Source organism: Anopheles marshallii, chromosome 2 (assembly GCF_943734725.1).
Source record: "Anopheles marshallii chromosome 2, idAnoMarsDA_429_01, whole genome shotgun sequence".
Classification (NCBI taxonomy): domain Eukaryota; kingdom Metazoa; phylum Arthropoda; class Insecta; order Diptera; family Culicidae; genus Anopheles; species Anopheles marshallii.
Genome location: NC_071326.1, coordinates 23,462,446 through 23,488,520, shown reverse-complemented (window position 1 = coordinate 23,488,520; position 26,075 = coordinate 23,462,446). Strand labels below are relative to the sequence as shown.

Below are 26,075 nucleotides of genomic sequence, written 5' to 3'. Positions count from 1 at the left end.
GACAATTTTTGACATTCGGCACTACCTACTTTGGGCAGCAGGAATGAGGAAACGGTCAATCCTTCAATATTCTACGCATTGCCTGCGAAGGGGTGGATGAGTTCGCACGCCGTTGGTTTGTTTTTTCTCTCTCTCTCTCTCTCTTTCTCTTTCTAGCATCGCCTTTGTTCCGTGCTTACGTCCAACGTAGGACAAAAGGGACTTCCATTTACTAGTCCACGGTACACGCGGAGCGTATCAATCATTGGCATTCTTGGGCGAGCTAATTAGGAACGCAATATGCGAAACTTCTGCCGAGCCATGCTTGGCCGTTTCGTTACGCGTTAGGTGTTTCCTGTTGGCATTTTTTCCTTGCCAGCAGCAACGCTTCGTTACGCTCGTTACCATACGCAGAAAGTGGGAAAGAGTTATTTTAAGCATTTTTACGATCGAATTGAAACGAATTTGACGAAAACCATTTTTACGAGTGCGTACGCGGGTAATTCGATACTTCGTAAAGGGAATTTCTAATGAAGGGAAGGTAAACAAGCGGGTCATTGTTTGTGACTGGTAATATTGCGAAATAGGGTGGAAATCTGTTCCCTAATGTGTGTTTTTTTTTTCGTATGATCTTCGCACTGAGTAGCGTGGTGCTTAATGAATGTTTTGGGAAGAATTATTCTTGTGAATCTTAAGCGAGAAGCTATTCACCTAAAGAATAGATTTTCTGAACATTAATTCATCCCCTGAGTGGTGGCTCATGAAGGGAGGGGGACTTAGTCCTTGGAAGGTCATGAATCTTGAATCCTCAGAGATTGATGAATCATTAGAATAGAGATTCCGATGCATTCGTTGAGTTCAACCATTTTTTTAGATTAATTAATCCGAATCAGATTTACCCAACGCTAAGCAAGACATCTATAAATATAAGCTTCTATAAACATTCTAGTCAATCTCGCATTGAAACGACTCCGCTGTGACACAATTGCATTTGTCAGATGGAACCATTCCCGATAGCAAACATCACGGTGCTTCGGTGAAGGAAACGAAAAACTTCAACACAAACGACGAACCCTCGCATTTTCCAACCCCCCCGTTGCGTTGCTACTGCTGCAATGTCACGGTGAGCACGTTTTTTTTCCCTCTAAATTCTTCATCTACTGTCTCTAACATTGAAGCCCGCTTAGATTAAACGCGACTCGATTCGAAAGGGGACAACACACGCATGAGCGTTTGCACACGTGTTCCAAACCGTCCCCCCCCCCCCCCCCCCCTCGCGGTCAGTAATGGAGCTTGTTGCGAAATAAGCCCGACCCAGTACGGCGAATCATAACCGTGGTGGCAAGGCGAAGAAAAACAAGGTATAAAACCATGCCCAACAACAGCACAGCAATGCCACCCGGGTGAATCGGATGCAATTGATCTTTTATAGTTATTATTTCGACTGTAATAGATAGAAAAAAATGTGTTTTATATGACCAACCGCGTAGCGCTACTAAGGTTTTCGGGTTGTTTTGTTGCTGCAGAACTGTTAGATCATCCAGCAAAGCGACCTTGAACGTGTGCTCGTAAATCACCGTGCGCTGAAGGTTGTTCCGAACCATCAACGCAACAGCCAAGCGGTAGGTGATAAAAGCCCAATTGGGCACACGGATGCACACGGGGCCCACCGTTACCGTTACGTTATTACACCCCCATCGCATTATAAATCGTCACCCAAACCCTTTTACGGGCCGGGCCGTGTGGTGCGAGACCTTAAGCACCCGTGGGTCACTCTCTCACATGCCATTACGGCACACTTGATCTTGACCATCGGCAGTTCTTGGACGCGTCGGCCGATGATTGCGTCGGTTGGTGATTGCAATTTAGAAGCCCGCCGGGAAAGAGAGGCCCACACTGGGTTACCTGCCTACCTACATCGGCCCGTAGTGTCATGTTTGTATGCATCTATTGACCGGTTTTTTTTTTTTTCGCTGCCTGTGCTTCGTGCGTTGTCGCTTGATAGCCTTGCACAAGCTAGAACCTTTTGCGCTCGTTAAACCTAATCCGCAAAAATCCGGGCACGTGAACATCAAAAGTGAATCTATTGGCCGATTAGCAGCGTGTCGGTATGTTGTCGTTACGTGCGCTTCACTTTCACCCCTTCCAACGTTCCAATGCCTTCGACTTCCTGGATATCAGCTTTGCGGAATTTCGCCCTTGCCAGTTGCGGTAGTGGTAGCGTTCCCGGTTTCCGGCCATTCGGGAACTCCCGATTGGTGGAAAACCAGAAGGTGACCACGTTTTTCGACGGTGCTCGTTGCTGGGCACTGGGAGGAGGTAGTGGACGAGCTGCGGGAGAAAAACCTGCACCGGCAAGATTTGGACGGGCACCACGAACCGTGCGAAGGGGCATGGGTATGGCCGACGGGCAAATACAACATCGTGGACAACAATGTGCGTGGACGACGAGGAATCGAAGAAGGAAGCAGCAGCGTCACCTAAATCTGGACAGAACTAGTACATTATTATATACGTGACTACAGACACGGTTCTGCCCGAACGCCGACCGACCGAGGAGGGCAAAGAATTCTGTTTTATTTTTGGAAACGCTCGTATTCTTGTTTGGAGCCGTGTGTCGGAACATTTTGTCGGACGTACCATCTTATGGGAGGTGTCTCACCAACGTACGCCGTACGTCAATGTTCGTCGTACAACGAAAAGCAAACGAAAATTCAAACTGCGTTGACCAAAGCGACGCCAACGACGGTGGTTAATTAAAGTGGCACCGTGGCTACCCAGGAGGAATTGTCGCACTTTGGCGCACTTAATGTTTCATTGCGACTGCCCCACATCAAGGTTACCTTTCTCGGGTGGTGTAATCAAGTGAAACCGAAAAAAAAAGGTGGGGGAAATTTTCGTTTTGCGATTAGCCACGATTTGCAAAGGTGGGGTCAGCAATGCCAAAGGTTCGTACGTTGGCGTTGGGTTTTGGAGGGTTTTTTTTGTTTTTTTACTTTTGGGTACCCATAACACCGCACCGGATTCGGAGCATGTGGCGGATGATAAAACTTTAACCCGAACCCCAAAACACTTCGTATGGATGGCATTGTGTGGTTGATGTGGACACACGTGTAATCGGCACTGCACCTTTCGACTGCGACTCCTATGAATGGGTCCTTCTTGTTATTTTGGCGTATAACCACCTTCGTGAAACCTTCCTCTCCTTAAGGCCATAACAGCACCAGCGTTAGCGTGACACACTAAGCGACAAATAGGTTCGGTGTTAGGGGGTTTTTTTTGTATGTTTGCGCCCACCCAGTCATACGGCATAAAGTGTTTTGCCCCGAGAGGAGCATTCATTGCCTAGCCTCGGTTGTAGAAGATTTATTTTCACGCTCACACACAGCCGCACCAAGGTTGTGATGCTAATTTTGGACGACATAAAGCCACCGTTTTGTGGTGATTTAAGCTCAGGTACGATCTAAAAGCGCTTGCTAGAACAGCCGAGCTTTGAGCTACCAGCGGAGAGAACGATCGGTGTAATGTAAAAGAGTGCGAGTACAGAAAGGTCACCCAAACAGGACAGGCCGTTTTGTCCTTAGCCCCCCACCCCTCCCGCTGGGTTGAGACGCAACCGGCACCAGCAACAGGTTAACGCTGTCCACGCAATCGAATTTTGCCTTCTACCGTTGTCAAGGCCATGGTTAGGGAAAAAGGGTTTAGAGTTCCGCATCCATGGATAAATTCCCGTGTTCCCCGCGAACCGAGACCCGTATGCCACAAGGACACACGGTTGCATTGGGATTGCAAAACAGGTTTCCTTTAGCGGGTCTCCTTCATCGGCAACTCCCTACGCCGGCAACGAAGAAGGATGTGCCGTGCCGTTGGTAACCCATAACAGACGGTGGCAGATGCACTGGTAGACCTTGTCTTATCGATGTTTTTTTTCCACAGAACACGTCTAGAGTTGTTTTAAAATCTTCGCTCATCCTTTGCGACACACGTGCCGAGCCAAGTGCAAGTGTCGCTTGTTTGGTCCAGTGGGATTGAGATGGAACTGCATCGTTATGAGGCTGTTTTCGGTAAGCAATACTTGTTGAAGCCTCACACCACGCGAATTTGCGTGCGTTCAAATAATTTCTGGAGCTTTTCCCCCCTTTGGCCACCCTCTGGTCCGCCTCACCACCCCGCCATTGCGGTTAAAAATGTGCCCATTGGCGAAACAAAACAAAACTTTACACCAACTGGAGCGCTCGGACATTCCGGGGTTTGTTGCACGGGGCGAAAAACATTTTACATCCAACGGACGTGATCGGCAGTAAAGGACGTGATGTACGGTCGACGCAAGTTGTGCGTTACCGAACTATAAACCAACCGCTTTCCAAGCAAGCAGCCGAAAGGGCGCACTATGATCTATGATCAACCGCCCCTATTTGCACACCAGATGGTGTAAGCAGCCATCTTGGGTTGGGTGCTGAGCACGAAGGATACGGCCGGCCAAGAAACATTGACATTGACGCAAGGTTAGAATCTTCCTTTCCCAATTTAATGGCAGCAACCCCCCCCCCAGTCTGAGCCCGTGCTACGCCAGCCGCGAGCCGACAGTGGGCTCCGACTTTGGGTGCTTTAACTCTCCAAGCAAAGGTGTGCGCATTACTGCTGCCCGCGTGGTACTTTGCGCCGAGGTGTGCAATGAACCATGCGCTTAATACCACGCCAAAAACGGCACAGGAAAAGCGATATATAAACATAAAACCGAATACAAACACACGCGAAGTTAATAAACACCTGGGACGGCTTCGCTAAACAACAGCGTCCGACAAAACTGCTGACCGTAGGACAAAAGTGTTCCGTCAGTGTGCGGGTCTCCACCCGGGGACGCTCGGTATCGAACATGCACCACCCAAACCAAAGGGTTCGATTGTGAACTTGTTTGAGCATTTGCCCGGTGGAAGGAGCAAAGCGGGGAAGGGGGACTTACGAAGAGGTGCCCCCCCCCCCCCCCCGGGTTTCGAAGCGCCCCGATATAAAGCTTTGGCACCAACTCGCTGTACACACGGTAAACATTCGAATCGGAGAACTACACTCCCCCTACCCCCCCCCCCCCCCCCTCCCGCTCCCCCTTGCCCGTTGCACACCAGAATTGTTTATCCACACTGTCCCTCCCTCGAGAATGCTTGCCGGCTTCAGTTATGTTGCATATCAAACTTTCACCATCACACGCATGTCACTGCACTGCCACGTATCACGCACGCACGCACGATCGCGCAGGATGCACCGGGCCTTTCGGGGGCTGCCGACAAACCAACACACAGAACAGAACACGGATGAGATAACGTTACCTTCAGCACACGTTGTGGGTCGAATATGGGCGAATGGGATGGATCGTATGGTACGATCGGTCCGCTCGGTTTGCGATCAGTCAGCGAAGTAAACGACGCACGGTGGTTGCGCCGGTCTTTTATAAAACTGTTCCCTTTAACCTGCAGGCTTGCAGTTCACCGTCGCTCGCCTACCCCGCTCGGCCCGGCCGTCGGTCCGCTACGGGTGGAGGGGTGGTCAGATTTTTTTTTTTTTTGTGATGTCCACGGCTCGCATAATCGCCAACCATTGTTGCCACCGTTTAACGCACTTCGGTCGCCTACATCCAGTTGCTCATCGGTAGCTCTCTTTTTTGGGCTTTCTTTGCTCTTTCTCTCTCTCTCTCTCACACACATTCACTATCTCTCCAGCCTAATTAAGTGGTTTGCTCACGGCTGTTCGGTGGGTTTCGCACTCCCTGCCCTGGGACATGGTGCGGTACCGCATGTTAGCGCTTCTTCCTATACATGCACACGGAGGAACGGGGACGCAAAAATTTGCCGGGAACATTGTCAACAATTTGGCTACAGCACATATGGATAGACATCCCCCCTCCGTCCTCCGTCCTCCTTCACTACTTCCCCGGCACCCCTGACGCACCTTGGGGACCCTTTTTCACGCAACGGCATCGACGCCACAAAGCAACCAGCAGCACCGACGGCCGATGGGTGGGGAGAAGGGCCCACCGGGGACGTCCATTCTGGGTTGGACGGCCGGCACGTAGAAGCGTTTGCTGCTGCTCTAGCACCCCAGCACCGTATCGGTGGGACCGTATCGATTCGCGTCGATCAAACATGCGCGCCCGTGCTGCAGGGACCCACAATAATGGCGCGGTGCTTCGATTGCTTTGCCCTGCATCTACGAGGTGCATTTACCGTACAAGCTGATTGAAGCGGCGTGATGCGACACATCTCGCCTATTGTCTTCGCTTCCCAGTTCCCGTGCAGTCGGCATTTGGTCGCGCGGTGATTCATGCGGTGCGATGCACCACAAACAACATGAAGGATAGATCAATGTCGTCGGTGGATTAGAATAGGGAGCGCTAAGGTTAAGTTTTGGGGCGGTATTGGTAAGGGAGCATAAATAGAATCATGCTCTCTGGGTACAGTTAAGACGCAATCTTGGACTATGAATAGAATTTTAATAACGCCGGTTTGGCGTACGACGTAATTCCTTGATGAATTCTCATTTCTTCAGGTATTCGACACAAACTGGAATGATTTAAGAGTTTGTTTATCATCAAGCTTATACGAGCAGTTTTTCAATCTCTTCTCATCTCAAGCTTAACTAAAAGGATGTCTCCTTGTATTTTATTCTCATGTATTTACTGCACTCTCATATATTTGGACTTCTAGACATTTTCGATGCCCTCGAGAACAATTATTTAATATCAATTAAAAACAGGCATTTTTACAATAAATTGGAATCCCAAAATGATCTATGTTTATTTAGTCTTTCTTTATGATCTCATGACAGCTCTGTTAGTTTAATGGATACGGTTGCACACAGAAGGACCCGGTAGTAAACCCTATCCGAGACCGTAAGACCGAACTTTCACCTGTCCAGCTTCTCCAGTGGGGGACTAAAGATAGCGAATGCGGACTAAAAAGACCTTCGGAGGTATGTATTAGTGCCAGAACAGAACACTCGAACCTGACACACGGTCCACACGGTCTTGTGCCTCGCCGTCTGATCTTCTGATATGCCGAATGCTGTAGATCCAATCCACTGCTGCACAGTGGACGCAGCCCGGGATATAAAATAATTGTTTTAGTTTTTTGATATCGGTACTGCAGTATTTTTGAATTAAAATCGATACTTTTGTATGGCTTTGGCTTAAGAAAACCAAATTGAGGCCCCGGTGCTTTCCAATACTTCCGGAGCAATTGGCTATCCATGTAGAAAAATGTTTCCAAATAACGATAATGATAATATTTCCTAACTCCTCAATAATTAGCACTGTTTCAAAAAGGTTATTTTATTGGTCTTTACAAAACAGTGTTAGAATTGGTTAAACTATGAGGCAGATATGACAAAAAATATTAATATTGTATGAAAATATTCTACAGTTTCAAGCGGTCTAGGCCTGCCATTTCTGGCTTTTTTTGACTTGATTTGCCCGAATAGTCAGTCTAGCGTACGGGAGATTGGTACAGATGGGATTTTGGACCGGTCCTGTCGTGTGAAGACCGGCGCCGCTACCAATACACCACCGAGTCGCCCCAGACTTAATTCAGACAAAGAAGTAGCTGAATAAGAAAGTGAGAAAATAATTTATGAAATAAGTAAAAACATCACAAAACAACGTAATACATAAAAATAAACAATATTGTTCAGAAAAAAGACAATACCATTCAAATAGAAAATACAAAAAATGCGTGGGAATACAGGCTTGGAGCATTGTTTTAGCTGTTTTATAATGTACAAAAGAATGTTAGAATATTAAAATCGTCCTTGATTATGTTTAGTATTAGCTTATGTATGAAAGAAAATAATTTTGCGATAAAAACTATGAAGATTTCATGACATCCTATTTTCAAAACCCGGCGGAGGAAATCCATACTTTATTCCACTACCCATTGGTTTGTACAATTCTTCCAAAGTTCGTAGTGCGAAAAGAACGACTTTCATCAGATCTTCAAGAGCTCTTGCCTCGAAGTTTGGTCTTGAAGGTTATGGATCATATCTCATCAGAACTGTAGCTTCTCCTTACAAGAACTATGACTCTCCGGCTACTTTCCTTGAAAGCTAGGTGCAGTAGATCGTTAAGTCAAGTAAGATGATTAACGTCTAGTCTGCAGAATTAGCATCCAAGCATATCGGATGTTGTTGACTTTAATTTGTTATACATGGTTAGTGGCATAAAGACTATTGACAAAACACAATTTGTTGTAAACTTTGCACTAGTCAGACTGAGGGTTTTTCCAAATAGTACTAATAATTAACACCTACATTAAGTCTCCACATCATGTAGCACTTTGGACATCGCTAAAATAATACCCAGAAAACTCTTCTTGGAAACCAACGCCAATTAAAGGCTCACAGTCACCGGATTGTTTCTATTCTCTCCCTCGAGTAAACGATGCTCTATCGAAGGACCACTAACCTTCGGCTCATTCGACAACTCTTTACCAAACAACGCTGTAACTCTTGGGCAATAGTATATTATTCCTTCCGGTGGATTTTCCTATCACTTTCATTCATCGTCGGTGCAAAATTTCACACCTTCATCTCATCGAGAGTTCGCGCAGTGCAAGAAAATGCATCACCATGCATGGTGACGATCAGGTGGCGCGGTGTGTGTGTGTCCGGTTGTTCCAACCACACAAACAAACGGCAACAAAAAGAGGAAATGCAATTGCACGATTGTCGTACGCTGTTTGCACATTGTTTCCAGCCGGCCACCCTCCTGCTTCCTGCTGCAGACAAACAAAAGTGTGCGCGCGTCGCAAGAAATTGCAAGATTTATTGATGATCTACGTTGGGTAGGCGAACAACAAAACGAAAGACTAAAAAACAAAGCCAAAGGTACTTAACCAAACTTTCCCACTTCACTGCTCGTTTCCTTCCCGTTTCCACAAAAGCGGTTGCGCACCAGGTGTCCGTAGGGCAGTGGTAAAAGTTGCTTGACGTCAGTCAACCAGTGCCTTTTGACGTGGACATTGCAGCGCGCTACGAACAGCGGCGCGAGTCCTTCTTGCGCGGCATCACAAGGGTCGTCCACTCTCTTTCCCTAATTGCCATTTGGCGTCCACGAGCGTTGAGTCGAGTGGTCGAAGTGGGGAAGTATTAGGCGAACTTGGGGCTGCACACGCCGCCTTGTTCGATGTTGTTTTGATTTGGTTTGGATTTGGTGCTTTTTGTTGCCGAGCTGATGAACCGTGCAACAATAGCGCATTGTAGTATACTTTTCTCTCCTTGCAATTAATCATCGCGATCGCGTGTGTTAGTAACAGCGGCCACAACTGGTGAGGGACACTAGGTACTAAAGTGAAGCTACTATCAACGACCGTATGACTAATTGGAAAATGTTACCTGTGTCTTCTCCATTTTGTGGGATGACATTTTTGCCGGCTGCTTTCTCACGGATGCCCACGGCAGATACAATCTGGTCCGCGTCGCTAGATATTACTCTAGTTATTAGCAATTTTTAACGAGTTCCTCTATCTCTCTCTCTCTCTCTCTCGCCCTCTCTCATTCATGAGATTCGGTATTGACGATTGTTGTTTTTGTTTTAGGTTTGTCTTTTTACCGCACACTTTACGATGCTTGTTACCCGCTACCGTCCGCTGTGGTTCACCATGTATGTGCGCGTCATCGAGTAATCGTAAGTAAGTGAAGGCCTTAGTCTCAGTGCTGCCGGTTGGACATGGATATTATTTCCACCCTCGGCCAACCGGCGTCAGAGCTGAGAACGGTGCGAGTGTTTCGGTGTTTTTTTTTTCCATCCTATATTCTTCCTCACACTGTCCACAAATCCAATGTTCGTCACAGGTGATTCAAGGCGATCTCTAGATTGTCACACGGTAAAACCTCCGCTCCGGGGCAGTCGTGCATCGCGTTCTAAGTCTGCGTTAGTATCCCACAGCTCTGCGTTAGGCGCAGATTGGCAAGCAAAAAAGGCCACAGTAATAAAGATCATGCTTGACCGTTTAGTGGACGGCATGCGGCGTTACAGTTGCAGTGCAACAAAACTATCGAGATTATTTTGGACAGTTTAATGAGATGGGAATGAGTGGACGAAACTGATCGCACTGTGTATTGATTGCGAAAGGGCGCAATGAACGATCGAAGCTGTACTGATCGCAGTGGGCAAATTCTTATTTTACTGTTCTTCTTGAGCCGTATGTGCGTTACAATATTTCGCTACAAATTGAATGTACAGCACTGGAAGCAAACTTTAACAGTTTGTTTTCGACACAGAAACGCATTTGTTAAGAAGACCTACAACTAGAACATTAATTATGAAAAAGGATTTTTGTTTTATAAATTCCACGTAAATTTAATCTTCATTTCGCTTCCCTTCGATGCGTCGCAGTATGCAAATCTACAATGTTTCACCTTTAAACAACGTATGAAACTAACCTTTTTCCATTGCTTCGTGATGATTGATCTACCTGGGTAAAGAAACAAAAAATACATCAAACATTTTCTTAACTCCTTGTCCAATTGTCTTCCACGTGCTGTAGTAAAAGGTACGCACTCATCCATCTGATATTCTTGCACCTTGAAGGTTCTGAAGTATGGGGCGGTTTTTGTGCTCAAAATAGGCACCATAGACAAAAAAAAATCCGACGTTACAAAACAAATAATTATACACTAAACGACTGAACGGTTGCTGATGAATGATAGTAAACAGCATGTTTTTTTTTCTATCGGCCCTCAAATGTCCTGCCTTCTCCCGTGACGGGTAGATAATAAACACACGGAACGTTACGAGTGGACATTACAGAGTTCCTTGGGAAATTTACACTTTGCGTAAGCGAGCACTTAGTCTGCAGTTTATAGAAAGACAAAAAAAAGGATTACAATTCTGAAGGAACGACGGAAAGATTTAGTAAATTACAAGCGCAAGGCATTCCTAGTGAGTCATAATTTATTTTCATCCTTCTTTTATTCTTTGGTTAGTTGAAAGTTGTTTATATTTTCAAAAGGTAAAGTGTTTCATAAAGTTAAGTTAAGAATGTGTCTCGATCTTCTAATAATAAAAAAATGTTCGTATACTCAAGTTGATGGCCGTGTATCCATTAGAAATCATCTTTATTGCATTGCGCAATATTAAATAATAATACCGAACATTCAAATCCGGCTTGATAGAGTTAGTGGTGGCATTTTGAGTTCTTGATTGTTAAGAAATATTTTTCTAATGTTCACGATACTTAATAATTGTCTGGTTATCTTTATACAACGAGTAGGATTGAAGTAATGTCTTTAAATTTACAAAGACTTAACTTATACAAGGGTGAAATCATTTATATAATATGTAGAAGTTTCTACGATCACACCTTCAATGATTTGGCAGATGATTTTGGTCAATCGAACGCTGAATTGATGATAATGATAAAATTCACCCAGTTTTGTGTTAAATCTCGATTGGTCATCACTCTTCAGCAGTCGGTGATTCAAACTACAGATGGCTACAGAAGACAAATAAATGCGATAGAAGAAAGTTGCGTAATAAGCCCCATTGAATTTCATGGATCTAATTCCGTTGCAAATGATTAGGATTTGATTAGTTTGTTATCTAAACCTCAATTTTACGCAAACAAGCTGGGTTCAGCAAATCATTCTTTCCCAAAAAACCGCTGACGGTTGAGTTTATCCTGCTCATTTTTCAAACAGCTGTTTTCAAATTTCAAATTTCCGAAACATTTCATTCGTTCCTTGCTGTCACAGTATTTTCATTGGGCTGAAATATTTCAATCCCGACCAGCACATTTTGACAGCACTGAATGAAAGGCAAAGTAAATTATTGTTGTGAAAGCAGTTGTGCGCAAAATGTGCGTGGATCTCGCCGCACTAGTTCCAACCGTCCCATCCGCGGGTGTTATTGCAGTGGTCCGCCTTTTGTATTGCACCTAACTTTCAAAATCATTTGTCACTTCGGCAACAACCAGAAACCCCCTTTCAGGAGCTACAAAGCCTGATCTAAGCATTTGATTGTTTTTCTTCCCCATTGATAGACGCATTAACAAGTGTTTTGCTAGTTGCAGCCCCTTAAAACATGCATTTGTAGCACAGATAGCATTACAATTTCTAAAGGCCCTTTTGGCGTTTAGATACGGTGCGGTACCGTTCCTCAAGTGATAGCCAACGGTGTAGGTGTAAAAGTTCCACAAGTGCAATTAACCCCGAATCGCAAACATACCCCAATTCCCGATCATCCGAAGGGGGTGGGCCGTCGTGAATCTCAATTCCATAAACGTTTGCGTACCAGCACAAGGTGGTTGTTGCGATGGTTGTTGACCTCGATCTTCAGGAAGCGGAACCATCTTCGCTGACAGCTGGACATGGACGGTCCGGCGTCGCTAAGTACGAGTAAAGTATTGTGCCAATATTGTCCCACGATCATGCATCCTGATAAGAAGATGGGATGCACCTATGCACCACTGACAAACTTACGGACTATCGTCCATTGTGTTTCCCCTTGTGTTGTAGATTAGAATGGCAGAACATAATGAAGATCGCGAACGAGACAAACCTGTCACATCTACGACATCTGGCCGTACGGGGCGATCTACGTGCATCTCCATTCCGTAGTGTGTGCTGGGCCGTGTTTCTTGGAGTACTGGAAACGCCTGGTTCCCAGAGTTGGCCCCAGCAACGGTCCGATGCAAGGGCACACTATCGCCGCCTTAAGGACCAGTTTGTGCTGAATCCGCACCAGCAGACGACGGATGTGCGGGACGATCCACTGTCCCAATCGAAGCAAAGCCTCTGGAATCAACACTTTTGTGATCAGGAACTATGCGCTGTGATAAAGCAAGACGTCGTACGCACCTTTCCCGGGGTCGACTTCTTTCGCAAACCGACGATACAGGAACTGATGACCAACATTCTGTTCTGCTATGCTCGACAATATCCTGCCATGTGCTACCGGCAGGGCATGCATGAAATACTGGCACCGCTCATATTTGTCATCCATAGCGACCAGCAAGCACTGGCACATATACAGGAACTGCATCCGGACATTGAGTAGGGTTGCGTCCTCGACCGTTGTTATTCTATGTTTAAAATTATATCTTTACCCACTTTCAGTCGTAACCTGTTGGCAACTTTGGACCCACAGTATCTCGAGGAGGATTCCTAGTAAGAGTAAACTGCAAACTTCACCAAAAGGCACCAACTATCAATTGCTTTTTGCTTCCCATTTTCAGTGCACTCTTCTCCAAAATAATGTCCCAGATTGAATCCTTCTATCGCATCACGGACGTTGTGCCAACCGCTACTGGATACTTCCCCGCGCAAACCCCGGCCAGTCCGATGAGCTCCAGTCCTGCCGGTGCGAAACGGAAGCCAGAAGTGGAGGTGGTGGAACAGCTGAACTACATCAAGGATAAAATTCTCATCAAGGAAGATCTCCATCTGCACAATCATCTCCTCAAGCTCGACATTCCTTTGGCCATTTTTGGCATGTAAGTCGATCATGTGTTTGTGTGGTGGACGGCGGTTTTTGGGTACTGAAGTAATACCATTTCCTCTTAGCCGATGGTTACGTTTGCTTTTTGGGCGTGAATTTGCATTACAAGACTTGCTGCTACTGTGGGATGCAATATTCGGCGAGGGAGACGAACTTGGTCTGATCAATTACGTCGTCGTGGCGATGCTGATACGAATAAGAGATAAGTGTTAGTATCGGCATATGAATGATGGAGCTGAAACAAAATTACCAATGTGGCTTTTTCTCTGCTTTCCAGTAATTTATAGTGACTATACAACCTGCCTTTCGTACCTGATGCGTTATCCCAGCAACGTAGACATAGCGCTCGTCATACGCCACGCGCTACACATGAAATCTCCCAAAGTATACGAGCGTCCGGCCGGTGCAATGATCTTCCTTTCGTCACCCAAACGTCAAACGCACCAGCAGCCGCAGCCAGCCGTCGGGATGCGTTCGAAAACGGCCGAAATGACGCAGACGAAGTATTCCACACTGCCATCGGTGCATCAGCGTCGTGGACAGATCGCTGTCGATGATCATCCGCTGCAAAGCCGGTCTGGTTCCAGTGGTGCAGGTGGGCCAGACGAATATCACCGCACCAACTCACTGCCAAGAAATGGTGGATCGATGCGAAAGGCAACGGCAGTCGAACTACGCCAGGCCGCCTGTCTTGCTACTAAAAAAGCGATCACGGATTCAACCCAACCGGACGTTCGTGATCCAACCGTAACGGATGGCTATCGAGAAGATGTACGTTTCTAGTTGTTTAGGTTCGAAATCATTAATGATTGGCTTTTAAAACTGTTCTCTCTCTCTCTCTCTCTCTCTCTCCCTCTCTCTCTCTCTCTGCCTCTCTCTGTCTCTGTCTGTCTCTCTCTCTCTCTCTCTCTCTCTCTCTCTCTTTCAGGATCCGGAATTACTTCGCATTGAGCTGCAAAATGCGTACAACATCATGTCTGTCGGTCGAGCGAAGCTGCTCCAGTATCTAACCGTGCTGCGGCGCAACATTCGACCTACCAATCCACAAGGCGAGCTGCAGCAATCACTCGAAGGGATAGAGGAAATCTGCTCACTGTTAAAACCACGTTACGATACCGTGTTCCGCGTGCCGGCACCCATTGATGCCGCAACGGAAGCGAACGAAGAGCCGCAGCAGGCCCGGAAACCATTGCTGCCTGGTGGTGCAAAATTAGTGTCCACCGAACAACAAGCGAGCAGTGTTCAGCGTATGCAAACGCCGCCAAACAGTTTGAACCTAACGCGATCGTACAACTACGATCTGGACTGCAGACGAAACAGTGCATCACAACCGAACATCACGCAGTACGAAATACCGGAAGATCGGTACAGCAAAATAGCGACCAAAAAGTTGGCTAACCGCAAGGAGGTAGAAATGAACGTGTTTACGAAAGATTTCTCCGACCGTCAGCGAAGGATCGATGACAAAGATTTGCCTAGTACTAATCCGCAGGGTAACTCGGAAAGATCGGAATGACAGTTCTGAAAGGTTCTGCATCTGTATCGCATATTGTTACACGCGTGTTTCATTCAATGTCGTTTTATGTAGGCAAACCGTAACATCGCGAAACTATTCCGATGTAAAGAATATTGAAATAGTGCAATATGCACATGCTTAAAGTTTATGTTTCGATTGCAGTATACATACCTAACAGGACGCAATTTTTATTGTACGACAGGGGAGTTCGATCTCGGCCGATTGTTTCCATTTAGGGCCTTCTCTGCTCGTTATCTCGAAAGCGGGACAACAGATGTGATATACATGTATTTGAAGGACGAAAAAAAATTCAAAACAAGTAGCTACTCCCGTAACATTGGGTGAGATATTTGTGTAATAAAGGGCATAAAGCGCTTACATACTATAAACGTTGTATATCAATCACATATCGATGGAAGAGAGGAGATGTCCGTTTGAGGTTTGATTACTGAATACCAAGCCTCGCTACTGTTTCAGCATGTTTTATCATTCTTGATTAAATTCTTTTATTCGCCTCCGTCGTGAAATGATGACAAAACGGCGTGTGTTACGTTATGATAACATGATAATAATTATTTGAACAAAATCCCTTACCATTCTCGCAATATCCTTCGAAAATACAGATGGTAAAGTAAAGAAAGCGACGACTTAATGTACAAATCTTAAACGATAATTATATACATAACCCTCTTCTTTGAACATATGCTTCTACAGCAGCAGTATATACATCACCAAATCGTCGAGGATCCGTAAGTATAGGCACAACATTACATATCTTTCCAAATGCCATCGGTTTTATGCAACATTCGCATCAATTCGCTGCCTTCTTGGATAGGTTGGAAAGTTTTGAGTTTCGATTCTTCTCCATTGTAGTCACACTATTTCGGTATTTCGCGATTGATGAAACTGCATCCGGATGATTCGAGTATGACATATTGTGCAGAAACAGGTTTTTGATTAATCGTTCCTTACAGACCGGACATACTGCAGGCTTCACATTCTGCATACACTTCTGAATGCAGGATGTGCAGAACGAATGGCCACAATTTGCGATCACCGGTGCGCTGAAATCTTCCAGACAAATGGGGCATTCGTCGTCCGAAAACTGAACATATCTCGGAGGTCCTAGAGAACGAAAACAGAGCGTAACGAAAACAATAAATTCAATGCAACAGCCAACAATCATCCGGCAACAAATTACCTATGCTTCGCAGATTGTACTTGTGGGCGGATAAAAGCGTAACCGGTGGTGCCGAATGTTCCATACTTTTTGGTCTCGTATGTTGACTACCGTTCCGCAGTTCCGACTTCGGTTTCATCGCGTAAAACTACAACAGTTTGTACAGTGAACTCTAAGAACTCGTTCGTAACGATCTCCAGCCTTCCTGGTAATTTCTAGCTATACTGTCAGCGCCAAGCAAAAGGCGGTATTTTTGGTAGGTGTTTTGACGTACCATTGATGACAGCATTCTTGACAGCGGCGGGTTTTGCTAGCGCAGTGCTGGAAGCATTTGTCGAAGCGAACAATCAATAAATGCATTCGAAAAAGCTATTTAAAATGCACTAAATCTTTAACAAAAACTGTGATTTTGTTTTCTTTTGCTGAATAAAGTTGTTTACACTACATAACGCAATATAATGCACCAACGGATTTCTTTTACATGTTTTGCATTTCTGGCGTTTTTGGCAGCACTGGCTCGAACGCATGCAGACCAACTTGACATAGAAGGCCATCCGAAGTTTCACAGCAAATCGCCGTGAACGGGCAGTCAGATACGCGAAGAAGAACAACAATCTTCCCTTAACGGGAAGTTACCGCCTACGGACAAATTGTAGCCACTTTTCCTCATCATCATTTACGTTCGTCTGATCCCATATCGCACACCAGCAGCGCAGAACGACCACGATGGCCCATATATCCACCACCGAAAAGCCGCAGATGCAGCAAATCGACCTCAACACGCTAAATCTGCAGCAATTGACTCAGCTGAAAAATCAACTAGATCAGGTTTGGATGATTGTTTGCCGGGCCGTCGTAACCCAGTTCGGTTGTATTGTGATGGGTATGCTTTCGGTACATTTGTAGGAATTATCATTCTTTCAAGATTCCTTGAACAGCATCAAGATGGCTAGATCGAAATATTCCGCCTCGAAGGAAGCACTGGAACAGCTGAAAGAGGACTGGAACGATAAGCAAATTCTAGTACCGTTGACGGGGTAAGTTTTGGGGTGGAAACCGACATACGGGCCGAGTGTGCTATGTAATGAATCCCTTCCAATAGGAGCATGTACGTACCCGGCACGATAAAGGATGCGAACAATGTCATCATTGAAATTGGCACCGGGTACTACGCAGAGAACGTGAGTAAAATAGTGTACTCGTCGTACCCATCGGAATGATCTAATCATTGACGTGGTTTTCACAGGATCTCGATAGCGCGAAGGCCTTCTTCAAGCGGCGGGTCGAATACGTGCAGGAGCAGCTAGAAAAGATCGAAACGAATGGCATCGAAAAGTTCAAAATTCGTGATACGATTCGCGAGCTAATGGAGAAGAAACTGGCACTGTATAGCAAAGAGCTGCAAAAGAAGCGCGATGGCGAATAGTCAGCATCAACGTCGAATCGACGCGAACCGTTCGTTAGATTATCATCCGTCTGGAGTTCTCAGCTGCCCCTGTGTGAGCCTCGCGAGGAGGCTTTATAGAAATCAAAACAAAGCATAACCGATCAACCGCTAATCATGTAAGCAAACCAAAGCCCGATGGTTTATTTTGTCTTGGTATTTTCTGGTTCATTTCCATTTCGTCGGGTATGTTCATCCTGTAATCTTTACACCGCGCCTTAAGTTAAGCGTTGGAACCCGACGCTGCATTTACGCAATAATAAATTATCCAAACGGAACGAAACGGAATCGTACGTTTTGCACGCGTCCTCCTTGATACATGCAGCGTTGTTGGGCCTTTTACGGACTTAACGTTTCCTTTAGCTCTCCACCCTCCAATAGCTCCTTGATGATATCCAGTCCCCCGATAAGTTCGCCGTTTACGTAAACTTGCGGATAGGTAGGCCAATTCGAAAACGTTTTCAACCCTTGCCGTACAGCTTCATCAGTCAATATATCGAACGTGTCGTACTCAACGCTGAAATCAGTACAACAATGGCATTTGAATAACAAGGAGATAAAACACGGCACATATAGGAATAACAATGGATAGCACTTACCCGGTGTCGTTCACGATCGCTATCAGTTGTTTGGAGAAACCGCACCGTGGTGTATTGCGATCGCCCTTCATAAATATCATCACCTTGGAACGATTTATGAGCGCTTTAAGCCGTTCCTCCAGATTGATTGCACCGTCGCCTGACGTTCCCAATGCTAACGTCGTGCCGGCATATTGTTTTGCCTTCTGCGTCAATGTCCCCACATCGACGCCATCGATCCGATCGACAGCTTTACCGGCGCGCAAAAACAAAACCGTCGGTACTGAATCGATTTGGTGGCGCATGGACAGCTCCGATAGATCCTCCGCCGGTACGTCCAGAAACTGTAGCGCTTTAAATTCCGGCTGTTTGGCTAGCTCGCCCATAACATCGCTGATTTGTTTACACTGTTCGGCCCAGTCGGCTGAAAATAGCACCACCGACACCGTTGCGGCGCTGCCGAAAGGAAATGATGAATGAGTTCGATGTAATTTATGGAACACAACATCACCAAACACACTACCTAATCAGCTGCTTGTACTGCTCTTCGGAAGTCACTTTGGTGATGGCCATCTTTCACGGCGAAAAGCGCTTTTTATTTCGACGATAACCTTCCAGCCGACCGCAATGATGAATGTTGAAATGTTGCTCCTGCTGATACCTGTTTTTTTTTGTTATGTCAGTTGCTCTTGATGTCAGTTGCCTGCCCGGTGAAAATAGTACTCCGCATCCATGAACACTGTTCGAAACGCTACAATGTTTTTTCATCTTTTTACCTTTTCATTAGCTTGAAAATAAATTAAAATCCGTGTTTTCTGTTGAAGGCAATTAAACACTGCCAATTTATACTATTTTTGTGATTTTCTTGAATATTTCCCCATTATTATTTCCGGAAACAAACCACCTGTCACAACAAATTCTGCCGTTCGCTTGTTGTGTTTATTATGCTTTTTTAAAAAAATATTTTCAACCTTTTGTAATTTTTACTGTTTGTGACTTCCTTTAATTAGTGGTTACTATTTTGCCTACATGCTGCTTGCTACGGTCACGATCGTTTGTCAGTAATAACGAGTTCATTCAACCTGTCGCTTTGATAACACGATTGCATAACAAGAGCGTAGATCATTCTCGGCCCAGCGCAGCAGTTCCAGATCGCCGGAATAAAGTGCATTGCCGTTTGTGAGTTAATTTCGGTCGCTTGAAACCTTACATTCCTCCCGCACGAAATGCTTAAGAACGCAGTCGCACTAGTCACTGGAGGTGCCTCAGGACTGGGCCGTGCCACGGTGGAACGGTTCGCGCGTGCCGGATATAATGTGCTGCTGTGCGATCTGCCCACCTCCAAGGGTAACGACGTCGCCAAAGAGCTGGGCGAGAAGGTGGTGTACGTGCCGGTCGATGTACTGTCCGAAAAGGACGTGACTGGTGCGCTAGAACTGGCGAAAAGTAAATTCGGCCGGTTGGATGTGTCGGTCAACTGTGCCGGCGTTGCGGTGGCCGTGAAGACGTACAACTTCAACAAGAAGGTAGCACACAAGCTGGAGGATTTCCAGCGCGTACTGTTGGTCAACACGGCCGGTACGTTCAACGTGATTCGCCTATCGGCGGGCCTGATGGGTGAGAACGAACCGAATGCGGATGGTCAGCGCGGCGTCATCGTGAATACGGCCTCGGTGGCTGCTTACGATGGCCAGATTGGCCAGGCGGCTTATTCCGCTTCGAAGGCAGCCGTGGTCGGTATGACGCTACCAATCGCACGCGATCTCAGCACGCAAGGCATTCGGATCGTTACGGTCGCTCCGGGGCTGTTCAATACCCCGATGTTGCAGGCGCTGCCAGAGAAGGTTCGTGCGTTCCTGGCCAAGACTGTGCCATTCCCACAACGGCTAGGTGAGCCGGCGGAATACGCTCAGCTGGTTCAGAGCATCGTGGATAATCCTATGTTGAATGGGGAAGTCATTCGCTTGGATGGGGCATTGCGCATGATGCCTTGAAGCGGAACCTTTCAATGGAACTTGCTGTTCAGCAATAACGGATGCATTTATTCAGTACCTCAAAGAATGAGACGCAACAAAGTCTTCGCAGTAAACGATCGTCAAACGATTTTCGCAAAAGCACACACCGTTTGTATTCTGCTATTTTTGTTTTTAAATAAAAAGCAACGTTCTAAAGCATCACGCGTGTAACGTGTATCGTTCGAATACTGCTTTATTTACACGCATCTTTCACTTCTCCACCGTTCCGTCGACCGGCGGAAAATGCTCTCGGACTAGTTTTTCACATTGTGGTAAATTTTTCAGCTTGTTAACCTTCGCATTAAAGCGTGTACCTTTCCCATTGCCCTTTCCTTCTAGCAGGGTGCATATTTCCGGGCCCAATTTGGCCACATCGTCCGGTTTGCCCTGCAGAACAAGCTGCCCTTTGCCACTACCGTCCGTATCGGCGTTCGTAAGAAAGAAGAAACAATCGGGCAGTTTTACCACACGTAGGAAAGTATTGATGAAATCCGACTCCTGTCCATCACTGCGATGAAGCAGCACGTATGTTGGTGGACCATTGTCCCGCAATGCGTTTAACTTTTCTGCCTCGGCTGTGGCCAGTTCGGTAGTTAGTTTTTTGGCCACGCGCTGGGTAGTTCGTACGGAGGTTTGTAACTTCTTTGCCAGCTCAATGTGCGAAGCGGGTCCACCATTTAAAAGTGAATTCAACTGAACCTCACGCTCGTAGCATTCGGACAGTTTGCGCAGCACACGGCCACCGACCAGGAAATACACTAGACACTTTCCTTTCGCTTTCTCGACACTGAGCAGTTTAATTGTTTGCAGCTGGCTAAGATTACGTACGTGAGTTCCGCAGCACATGTTACTTTCAACACCGGCTATTGTTACTACCCGCAATGGGCCGGACACATCCTCCGGCAGGCCACGGGTTGCCCGGGTAACATCGGACTTTAGTGCCGGATCGTCCGGTTCGTACACGTTCACCTGGACGGGTGTACAATCGACGATCAGCTGGTTGCATATGCTTTCCACCCTTTCCAGCTGATCCCGGTCAACATCCTTTGCGTCGAGATCGATATACGAACTTTCCGTACCCAACCACCAGGATCTGGTGTTGTACTTGAACTCGCGATCAAATATAGCTGTTATGAGGTGCTGTCCAGAGTGTTGCTGCATGTGATCAAACCGGCGAGACCATTCTACGCGTTGGTGGACCTCTTCTCCAACAGCAAACGGTGGACCGTTCGTGCCATCGTCTTCTACGAAGTGGATGGCTGTCGGTCCCTTGCGCACAACCGATGTTACTTTACGACCAGCCACCAAGCCATGATCGGTAGGTTGTCCGCCACCTTCGGGGAAAAGGATGGTATCTTCAAACACGACGCTGTAACCGCCAGCTACATTCTCGCAGGAAACAACCTTCGTTTGGAATTCTTGCAAAAAACTATCTTCTTGGCATTTAAAGACCATTTCTACACAGTCTCCAAAACGTTTTTCTACCACCAAATGCGAGCGGCTGCAAAGATCTATAAAAAGATTGACTTTCCGCAATGTCAACAAAAACAAATACCGGTCTGCACGAAAGTTTGTCACATGATGCTTTTATCACCTTGTTACAATCTCGTGTGTAAGTTTTGATTTTCTTTACATAATTGTACTAGCAAGTGTGTGCAAACATGAAACATATTTTACATATTCATTTATAAAATTATTGCACCGTTTGAACATTTTTTGGTCGTAAATAGCGGTGCTTTGGCGATACCCTTTTCACCGGGCCACTTCCTGTCAACCGTCACAACAGATTGAACATTTTGACAGATGACGTTTGCCGACTGCCAAATTTCTTTCTTTCTCGTGTTTTGCCTCAAGCAGATCGCTTGTACGGAAATCGGTGAAAATTACCGAAATTTGTTCATCCTAGCTCAACATGGACAAGACATTTGTGCTCGCGCGCGTTACCAAGGTTTTGGGCCGTACCGGATCGCAGGGCCAGTGTACCCAGGTGAAGGTTGAGTTCCTGAACGAGCAAAACCGACAGATCATCCGCAATGTGAAGGGGCCCGTCCGCGAGGGCGACATTCTGACCCTGCTGGAATCTGAACGTGAGGCAAGAAGACTCCGGTAAACATGCTCCAACTTCGCTATGCTTTCCATGGGTAGAACATTCTGCCGACCAAAGGTAAGCCGAAACAGATGGCGTTTGGTGTTGCAGGCAACGGCCTGGCAGAAAAGCGTCATTCTCAATCCTATTGCCTTTTTCTAGGTTATGTTTCCACTCTGTGTACGTCGGTATAATACAGTCGGGCTGACGACGAATACTTGATAGAGAAACCCAGCTTAAGGTGGTGGAAAAGAATGTATATCCGTAAAACTCCGTGTTTGTGGAAGTAAAGAATGAGAAGTGAAAGCTAATATAACGTGAGTTTGAAAACAATACACAAAATCCGAACATTGTTTATATCGATTGTCGAACTAAAAGGATGCAATTGTGCCCTCTGCATGCAGATCTTCATCGTTGAAGGTACAAAATGTGTTCAAAATGAAGTGCTTTGCACCTGGGGCCTATGTTGCATGGATTTGGGTGTTCGGAAGTGTACGTATTGTAGACGAGAATGTCAAAATCAAGAGTGCTTCCAGCTTACTTTTTCATGGGCAACAAATATGACCACATTTGTGAAAGAAATACTAATTACAGTTAAATGGTCGTGCCTGTGCATTGAGCATCTCATTTATTTGTACTAAATATTTACTGACTAAATGTATTACAGCGAAATCCTTACAGAGTAACGTCATTTGCATGCTTTTAAGAAACATTTGCTTGGTAAGTTCTCGACTAAGAAATCTGGAATCGAGGAATTGTTATCGTTAAATAGAGCATTGAGCAGGTCCAAGCCAAGGATCCTGTAATAACATTTCATCTAGTCACAGTTGTTCTCATTGCACTTTTAGGTACTCGCGGTTGAGTGCTCATTCTGCCGTCGCTTTGTTTCGTGCGAATATTAGAGAATCCCACGTGAAGATTTATAAGTCCTTACTGAAACAGATAATATAGTATAAGAGTAGGATGAAATGCATTATTCTTATTGAACGTTTCTATCCGAAAAATCCCAAAAATAAGCTATCTCAACGCCTCGTTGCATATAATTTAAATCCGTTGACATTTTCTTTCAAATAGCAAACCATTCTGACATTTGTCTTTGACAAGACGAATCGCAAGACGTGGTTTTTGTTGTTTGCTGTAATTTGAACGCCAAGCGCCGGACAAGACGCGCGAATTTAACCAGATAAACATCAAAGGCTTGCGATCTGCATTTTTTTAATCAAGAACAACGGCCGATAAGCAATACGGCCTTGCTTATTTTGCGATCCTCCTTCTAAATATTAAAAATCGTGTTGTATCATAATTTTGATAGCCTCGAAACATTTGCTAAGAAAGTGCCGTGTTATTCTGTAAAAATTGGCTTCTTCGAAGCAAACAGGTGAATCGGTGAACATAAAAAAAGCGTCCAACTTGGCCGAGTCTTGCAATGCAATCCGTACTAACGGTGTAAGCATGTATTCGAAAGCTAACCTTTCAAGGATATTCAACAAACTAGTGTCTTCCATTGCAGACCCACTTGCGAAGAAAAAGATTTCTGTCATTTCTGTTATGGTGCCACAAATTTGCATCTCGTGTTTCCGCTTGCCCGACCGGATTTGCTGACCACTATCGATAACATAATCGGGATTAGTATTGCCCCGGAAGCGCAAGAAACGTTCAGCTTGTGCGGAGAATGTATCGCAACCACGGACATGATTATCACATTCCGAAGCAAATGTCGCTCACACTACGAAAAGTTGCGTGAAATGAAAATCATGAACCAAGCTGTGAAAAGAATGTTCCCTACGCTACGGGATAACATGAATCAATCTTCACCGTCTGATACATCGGTGGCGAAAGATTTGAATGGGAGTTTCAATATTGGGGAAGCGAATCGACACGTTGCCTTAGTAGAAACCACTTCTACCAATGCTCAAGCTGAAAACGACGACTGCAAAAGAATGTAAAAAGTTCCCAAACTGCTTTTATACTATGCTGTGGTTAATGCATTTTTGAACTACTTATTACAGTACCAGTAAAAGGAGTCGTGCTCAGACGTTGGACCTTGATCCCGAAACATCGACTAAAAAGGCATACATTAAAATCGGAACAAATCACAAAGCTAGATCCCATCATATCCGGGAGATCATGAATCGCTTTCGGAATAAACGGTTACAGGACAATGCTGTACGGAACGGATCACTGAGTACACCTATTAGTAGCATACACAATACAGTTGACTTAACACACGATCGCGCTTTGGATCAACAGGATCAGCCGAATTCGAATGATTCGTTGAATGTGCCAAGTAAAACATCAATCAAGCCGGTTGCCATAGAGCATCAATTGAATTTTAATAGTCATGAGTCATGTACTATACCCAACAAAGAGATAACCATAGTACATCAGCTGAATTTAGATGATGTGTTGAACGCACCGAGTGAAATTACGAGCCAAGCGGTAAGTATAGTGCGTCAGCCGAATTTGGGTGATGTGCCATCGAACGAGCCGAGTAAAACATCGAGCAAGCCGGTAACTTTGGAGCGTCAGTCGAATCTGGTCGATGTGGCATCGAATGCGCCGAGTGAAACATCGAGCAAGGCGGTAACTTTGGGGCATCAGTCGAATCCGGTCGATGTTGCATTGCACACTCCTTGTAAAACGTCGAGCATAGGGTCTTCGGGTGATTCAAAGATGAACGCGCTGTACGAAACACCAAGCAAGGCGGCAACCCGTATTATCAGACCTCAAAACAGCAGTAATCAAACATCACCAAGGAGGCAACCCATATCAAAGCATTGTCCGAATACACCGTTTAACCTAATGAATGAGAACACTTTTAAAAACCAAAACATTTTTTGCACACCCTGTATAGTTGTAGTACAGAAGTTTCCCGTGCATCAAAATGATTTGTGCAAATCGTAGTTTATTGATTAAATTGTAAGTTGCGACCAGTACAAAAAGCGGTTTCTCTCTCTGTAGAACATTAATTACATCGTACGAATAAAGATGGAACTAGCAAGACCGATACGTTTCACTTCTTCAGTGCTTCTAACAATTTAAAGCTTGTACCGAACCGTGCTTGTTCGTACTGCTTGCGGTGCGTTATGTTGGATTCGCGCAATTTCTTCCAGTTGACCAAATGCTCCGATAGTATCTCATCCTTGCTTTGGGACGATTTATCAATATCGAAGTCATCAGCTGGCTGCGGCTTTATTACAAGGAACGGTTCCATGCTCGTGGTTGCTGGGCGAGGCATTTCCTTGATCTCATGCAGCTCTCCATTAGCCAGCTGGCTTACGATATCTGGATTGTGCTCACGCTTTATGGCAACACGCGGTTTTGTAGCTGATGCGCTGATCGTTTCCTCTATCTTCTGCCGCGGATTGTTTTTAACCCAGGCGCGACACATCGGATACAGTGGTGAGTTTTCGCGGAAACGGGCCACATCAATACCACGATTAAACAGGTTAATGATGTAAGGTTGATAAACGGTGGGTGGCTCCAAGCGTTTCCGTTTCATCTGCGATTCTTCATCGCTATCGTCGTCGCCAGTGCTATCATCCGAAGATTTGCTGACTGTTTTTAATGCACCTTTTAGTCGACCCCGTGCAAGAACGACATTTTGCAGCGCTTTGCCTATAGTGTATGGACGACATCATTAGCAAGGAATTAAAGATGTGGCGGGTCGCAAATTTACTTACGTTTCTCGTCAGAATTGATGAGACTTCTTCTTTTAGCTAGCATTTTGGGCCAATCTGCAAGCGATAGTAATTGTTTATGTTTCAGTTGAAGCATCAACACAACACAAGCCA

General features: G+C 45.6%; 8 protein-coding genes across 8 annotated transcripts; 4 read left to right on the top strand and 4 right to left on the bottom strand.

Annotated features, from left to right (window-relative positions):
- The first annotated feature begins 12,277 nt into the window (after positions 1 to 12,277).
- LOC128707281 (TBC1 domain family member 5) lies at positions 12,278 to 14,978 on the top strand. Its single transcript, XM_053802232.1, has 7 exons — positions 12,278 to 12,360; positions 12,481 to 13,017; positions 13,081 to 13,131; positions 13,200 to 13,457; positions 13,528 to 13,670; positions 13,740 to 14,233; positions 14,391 to 14,978. The coding sequence occupies exons 1-7, from the start codon at positions 12,278 to 12,280 to the stop codon at positions 14,976 to 14,978; spliced, it is 2,154 nt and encodes a 717-aa protein (XP_053658207.1).
- Positions 14,979 to 15,789: 811 nt separating this feature from the next.
- Positions 15,790 to 16,297, bottom strand: LOC128717003 (E3 ubiquitin-protein ligase RNF170-like). The gene is made up of 2 exons (XM_053811402.1): positions 16,180 to 16,297; positions 15,790 to 16,103 (listed from the first exon to the last, which is right to left on the bottom strand). The coding sequence occupies exons 1-2, from the start codon at positions 16,295 to 16,297 to the stop codon at positions 15,790 to 15,792; spliced, it is 432 nt and encodes a 143-aa protein (XP_053667377.1).
- Positions 16,298 to 16,884: 587 nt separating this feature from the next.
- LOC128707207 (probable prefoldin subunit 5) lies at positions 16,885 to 17,584 on the top strand. Its single transcript, XM_053802157.1, has 4 exons — positions 16,885 to 16,986; positions 17,065 to 17,195; positions 17,261 to 17,339; positions 17,405 to 17,584. Exons 1-4 carry the CDS (start codon positions 16,885 to 16,887, stop codon positions 17,582 to 17,584), a joined length of 492 nt encoding a protein of 163 aa, XP_053658132.1.
- A 357-nt stretch (positions 17,585 to 17,941) lies between these two features.
- LOC128707206 (glutaredoxin 3) lies at positions 17,942 to 18,753 on the bottom strand. Its single transcript, XM_053802155.1, has 3 exons — positions 18,704 to 18,753; positions 18,202 to 18,636; positions 17,942 to 18,119 (listed from the first exon to the last, which is right to left on the bottom strand). Exons 1-3 carry the CDS (start codon positions 18,751 to 18,753, stop codon positions 17,942 to 17,944), a joined length of 663 nt encoding a protein of 220 aa, XP_053658130.1.
- Positions 18,754 to 19,406: 653 nt separating this feature from the next.
- On the top strand, positions 19,407 to 20,174 carry LOC128707205 (3-hydroxyacyl-CoA dehydrogenase type-2). Its single transcript, XM_053802154.1, has one exon. It carries the CDS (start codon positions 19,407 to 19,409, stop codon positions 20,172 to 20,174), a length of 768 nt encoding a protein of 255 aa, XP_053658129.1.
- A 231-nt stretch (positions 20,175 to 20,405) lies between these two features.
- LOC128707202 (alanyl-tRNA editing protein Aarsd1-A) lies at positions 20,406 to 21,650 on the bottom strand. The gene has a single exon (XM_053802152.1). The coding sequence runs from the start codon at positions 21,648 to 21,650 to the stop codon at positions 20,406 to 20,408; it is 1,245 nt and encodes a 414-aa protein (XP_053658127.1).
- Positions 21,651 to 22,016: 366 nt separating this feature from the next.
- LOC128707208 (40S ribosomal protein S28) lies at positions 22,017 to 22,355 on the top strand. The gene has a single exon (XM_053802158.1). The coding sequence runs from the start codon at positions 22,108 to 22,110 to the stop codon at positions 22,303 to 22,305; it is 198 nt and encodes a 65-aa protein (XP_053658133.1). The 5' UTR covers positions 22,017 to 22,107; the 3' UTR covers positions 22,306 to 22,355.
- A 2,939-nt stretch (positions 22,356 to 25,294) lies between these two features.
- LOC128707831 (protein lin-37 homolog) lies at positions 25,295 to 26,007 on the bottom strand. The gene is made up of 2 exons (XM_053802789.1): positions 25,965 to 26,007; positions 25,295 to 25,899 (listed from the first exon to the last, which is right to left on the bottom strand). Exons 1-2 carry the CDS (start codon positions 26,005 to 26,007, stop codon positions 25,295 to 25,297), a joined length of 648 nt encoding a protein of 215 aa, XP_053658764.1.
- Positions 26,008 to 26,075: the final 68 nt, after the last annotated feature.

Bases quoted from the DNA above. Each gene is read 5' to 3' on its own strand.
- LOC128707281 (XM_053802232.1), top strand. From the start codon at position 12,278: ATGGTTGTTGACCTCGATCTTCAGGAAGCGGAACCATCTTCGCTGACA. The intron at 13,132-13,199 runs GTAAGAGTAAAC...TCCCATTTTCAG, and splicing joins TATCTCGAGGAGGATTCCTA to TGCACTCTTCTCCAAAATAA. The intron at 13,671-13,739 runs GTTAGTATCGGC...TCTGCTTTCCAG, and splicing joins GATACGAATAAGAGATAAGT to TAATTTATAGTGACTATACA.
- LOC128717003 (XM_053811402.1), bottom strand. From the start codon at position 16,297: ATGAAACCGAAGTCGGAACTGCGGAACGGTAGTCAACATACGAGACCA. The intron at 16,104-16,179 runs GTAATTTGTTGC...TTCGTTCTCTAG, and splicing joins GTACAATCTGCGAAGCATAG to GACCTCCGAGATATGTTCAG.
- LOC128707207 (XM_053802157.1), top strand. From the start codon at position 16,885: ATGGCCCATATATCCACCACCGAAAAGCCGCAGATGCAGCAAATCGAC. The intron at 17,196-17,260 runs GTAAGTTTTGGG...CCCTTCCAATAG, and splicing joins ATTCTAGTACCGTTGACGGG to GAGCATGTACGTACCCGGCA. The intron at 17,340-17,404 runs GTGAGTAAAATA...TGGTTTTCACAG, and splicing joins CCGGGTACTACGCAGAGAAC to GATCTCGATAGCGCGAAGGC.
- LOC128707206 (XM_053802155.1), bottom strand. From the start codon at position 18,753: ATGGCCATCACCAAAGTGACTTCCGAAGAGCAGTACAAGCAGCTGATT. The intron at 18,637-18,703 runs GTAGTGTGTTTG...TCCTTTCGGCAG, and splicing joins CAGTACAAGCAGCTGATTAG to CGCCGCAACGGTGTCGGTGG. The intron at 18,120-18,201 runs GTAAGTGCTATC...TACTGATTTCAG, and splicing joins GCGATCGTGAACGACACCGG to CGTTGAGTACGACACGTTCG.
- LOC128707205 (XM_053802154.1), top strand. From the start codon at position 19,407: ATGCTTAAGAACGCAGTCGCACTAGTCACTGGAGGTGCCTCAGGACTG.
- LOC128707202 (XM_053802152.1), bottom strand. From the start codon at position 21,650: ATGGTCTTTAAATGCCAAGAAGATAGTTTTTTGCAAGAATTCCAAACG.
- LOC128707208 (XM_053802158.1), top strand. From the start codon at position 22,108: ATGGACAAGACATTTGTGCTCGCGCGCGTTACCAAGGTTTTGGGCCGT.
- LOC128707831 (XM_053802789.1), bottom strand. From the start codon at position 26,007: ATGCTAGCTAAAAGAAGAAGTCTCATCAATTCTGACGAGAAAC. The intron at 25,900-25,964 runs GTAAGTAAATTT...CATACACTATAG, and splicing joins CATCAATTCTGACGAGAAAC to GCAAAGCGCTGCAAAATGTC.